This window comes from Arachis hypogaea, chromosome 20, assembly GCF_003086295.3.
Source record: "Arachis hypogaea cultivar Tifrunner chromosome 20, arahy.Tifrunner.gnm2.J5K5, whole genome shotgun sequence".
NCBI lineage: Eukaryota > Viridiplantae > Streptophyta > Magnoliopsida > Fabales > Fabaceae > Arachis > Arachis hypogaea.
The window spans coordinates 32,792,917-32,796,596 of NC_092055.1; the positions used below are offsets into that span (position 1 = coordinate 32,792,917).

At 41.4% G+C, this 3,680-nt stretch overlaps 1 protein-coding gene across 1 annotated transcript; it reads left to right on the forward strand.

The window, feature by feature from the left end:
* Positions 1 to 1,313: 1,313 nt before the first annotated feature.
* LOC140183027 (uncharacterized) lies at positions 1,314 to 2,243 on the forward strand. The gene has a single exon (XM_072231027.1). The coding sequence runs from the start codon at positions 1,314 to 1,316 to the stop codon at positions 2,241 to 2,243; it is 930 nt and encodes a 309-aa protein (XP_072087128.1).
* Positions 2,244 to 3,680: the final 1,437 nt, after the last annotated feature.

Consider the following 3,680-nt stretch of genomic DNA (forward strand, 5'->3'; position numbering starts at 1 on the left):
CGCTAATTCACCAACCTTATCCGAAGCATCATTTGAAAGGGAAACCGTTTACTCTTCCATTGGTTCTATTGATGTCTCTTCTATAGACTTAGGTACCGATACCATGGCCGCCCCAAGAAGAATCACGCTCAAGGAGGCGGGTGCTCCGGACTGCACTCTCCAACCGCTTCAAGTGCATTATTCGGACTTGAATGCCAATTTTAAGCTAAAGACCGCCTTGATCAATCTACTTCCCAAGTTCCATGGTTTGTCCACTCAAGACCCTATTAGACATATTAGGGACTTTCAAGGTGTTTGCTCAACCACAAGGCGAGAAGGCTTCGATGAAGTTGCTGTTTGGGTGTTTGCAAAGGAGTGGTTTTATACCCTACCCGATGATGTTGTCACCAATTGGAATTTGCTTCGAAGGGAATTTCTAGACAAATTCTTCCCACCAGAGGTGATGAATTGGTTGAGAAAAGAGATCTCGTGCATCATCCAAGGTGGAAAGAATTTGTCTAGGAAGATCTCTTTTCTAGACAAATTATTCCTACCTTGGTTTCATGAGATGAGGGCATGAATCAAGGAGCATAAAGAATTTGTACTTCGTTAAATTTCCGATGAATGTCCACAACTCCAAGGGGACAATACCTTGGCGGCCCCCAATGCTTACTTCAACTATTCCAATCAAGGCCCTTATCAACAAAGGGGGTAATTATGACCAAGGGTGGCAAAACCAAGGTTGGAAAGAGAACTCAAACCAAGGATGGAGAGATGGTGCAAATCAAAGAGGGAATAACAACTTTCAACCATACCACAACCAACAAAATGAAGGCCAAAGATATCAACCTCCACACCAAAGACAAGTTCAAGTGCCTCAAATTATAAAACCTCAAATCCCACAAATCACTTACCCTTCTTCTTCTTCCAACCAAGCCCCTATGGATGATAGCTTCCACAATTTCCTTCAAGAGCAAAGGGAGTTTCTAAGGAGACAAGAGGCCACTATGGCCTCCTTTGCCAATGCCATATCCCTGTTAACTCCACCATCCAACCAAATTCAAAACCCCTCTCAACTCTCAAGCTCAAGTGTACTTCCCTCTCAACCATTGCCCAATCCAAAGGGTAGCATCAATGCTATCTCTTTAAGGTCTGGCACCATACTACAAGAGAGGAGCTCTAAGGAATCAAAGGCGAAGGAGGCTACTATTGATGAAGATATTGTTGAGGTGGAGGATGTAGAAGATGAGGAGGATGTATAAGAAGTTGTTGAAGAGGAAGTTGCTCAAGCTAGGGAAAGTGGCTCCAAGGAAAAAGATGTCTTGAAAAAGCCCATGCCAATCCCATTTCCTACTTTGGCAAAGAGGACTAAAAAGCAAGTGGAGCTAGATCTCAAGATGATGGATATCTTCAAAAAAATTGAGGTAACTATTCCCCTTTTTGATGATATTCGCCAAGTTCCTAAGTATGCTAAGTTTCTAAAAGATTTGTTCATGAACAAGGAAAAGATTAATGAATTAGAAACTATTCCTTTGGGTAGCTCAATTTCTGCTTTGATGGGTACTATACCGGAGAAATGTGGTGATCCCGGTCCTTGCTTAGTTTCTTGCACTATAGATGATGTTAAATTTATAGATTGTATATGTGATCTTGGTGCTTGTGTGAGCATTATGCCTTTGTCTATTTACAATGAATTAGACCTTCCACCATTGAAAAGGTCGGCAGCTTGTTTTGTTTTAGCCGACAAGAGTATTATTTCTGTGGCCGGTATTGCTAAGGATGTCTTAGTGAGCATCAAGGGATTGACCTTCTCGATTGATTTTTACATCCTAGAGATGCCTCCTAATGAATCCGGAAAGCCATCATCCATTCTATTAGGGAGGACTTTCTTGAAGACTTCTAGGTTTAATCTTGATGCATTTTCGGGCACTTACTCTTTTGAGATTGATGGTAGAACCATGAGCTTCAATTTGGATGAGACTATGAAGCATCTGCCGGTGGACCATTCTATCTTCTGGTGTGATTTGATTGATAAAGCTGTAGTTAAGATCCACCATGAGACTCCTCATGAGATGAGTATGGGTAAAGGTCTAAGTGTGGGGAAGAACTATGACTATGATGTGGACTTTCCACCACCTCCACTATTTCAAGAAGACTCTAATGAGGAGTTGCAACCTTTCTCTCTCCAATGGAAGTGTGCCTTCTTGGAGGAAGATGAGGTAATTGAGCCGGAAGAAGTGAATACTAATGTAGACTTCACCTAACCTCCTAAATTTGATGTCTTTGATAATGAAAAAGGCTTAGAGGAGGTTAATGAAGGATGGCTACAAAATGTTGAAGTGGACCTTATCCAACCTCCCAATTTTGATTTGATTGATGATGAGAAAGAGTTAGAGAAGGTGGATGAAGTAGATCTACAACATGTTGATGAAGAAGATTTAAAACACCAAGAAGTGAAAGTACTCATGCATGAGTAAATTGATGGGTGACAATTTCACCAAGGAGCTTCATAGACCCACATCAATATGCTATCTTAGAAACGGATTCTCAACTTCAAATCCTTCTTGGAATGCTAGATGGTGAGCAAATGAATGTTGAGGGGCAAGGAGACTCAAGGTCCATCAAAAAAGCCAAACAAATATTTGAGGTCCAAGCATGGTACAAGAAAAAGATGAGTGGATTCCAAGGTGCGGTAGAGTATCTTAGTGAGAATTCAAGAGTTGAGCCATCCACATGGAATCTTAAGGATCACCAAGAAGAAGTTCTTGAAGAATTGGTGGACCTCACTTTGGATCCCACGAGCTTTTGAAGGCCAAACATAGATGGAGACTCAAGAGAGAGTGGAATCTCAAACCACCATAACAAGAGTTCATTGACCGTCCAACTTAAGGACGTTAAAGAAAAGTGTTAGGTGGGAGACACCCCACCATGGTATGATCTTTCATGTTTATAGTCTTTTCACCTTATTTTTATCCCTTTAATTAGATATGTTTGTTTAGATATCATATTAGTTTCTTGAATTGGGCTAGATGTGTTTGAATGATAGTTGCTTCAAGAGGTTTTCATCTAGACTAGTTTGTTAAATTTGGCTATTTTGATTGTTTCCATGAAATTTTAAGTGTTTTTAGTAGTATTTTGCTTGTACATATGCCAAAATGTGTCATAATTGCCTTTTCTTATCTTCTGAAAAGAAAAGGGGGGTCTTCATGCGTGCTCGAGACCTACGCGTACGCGTGACCCCTGCAATTTAACTATGCTGAGACTGTGCGAACAGCACGGCCTGGACAGTGAGTTGCGCCAGGACTGTGCTAGTGGGGTGCGAGGCGCTGATGACTTGCATCATCTACCTCTTTCTTCCATCTAAAAGGGACATACAAGTGAAGAATTCTTACTCATTTGATGCATTGATAAGAGTTATATCATAAGTTTATAAGACTCTGCTTTGAAATGAGTTCTTGCTTGGATTTCAGGTGAAAAGAGTAATAAAAGAGGAAGAAAGCAAGCAAAGGTGCTGGGCATGTGTGTGGGACATGCCACTTCAAGCAAACGCCAAAATCTTTGACTGGGCATGGCATGCCAGCTATGATCTCCAGAAGAAGTCTCTCAAGTTGCACAATGGGCGTGGCACGCCATTGTTGGGTATGGCACGCCATTGTTGGGCGTGACACGCCAGTTATGATATCCAAGAAGGAAATTTGAAG

Bases quoted from the DNA above. Each gene is read 5' to 3' on its own strand.
- LOC140183027 (XM_072231027.1), top strand. From the start codon at position 1,314: ATGCCAATCCCATTTCCTACTTTGGCAAAGAGGACTAAAAAGCAAGTG.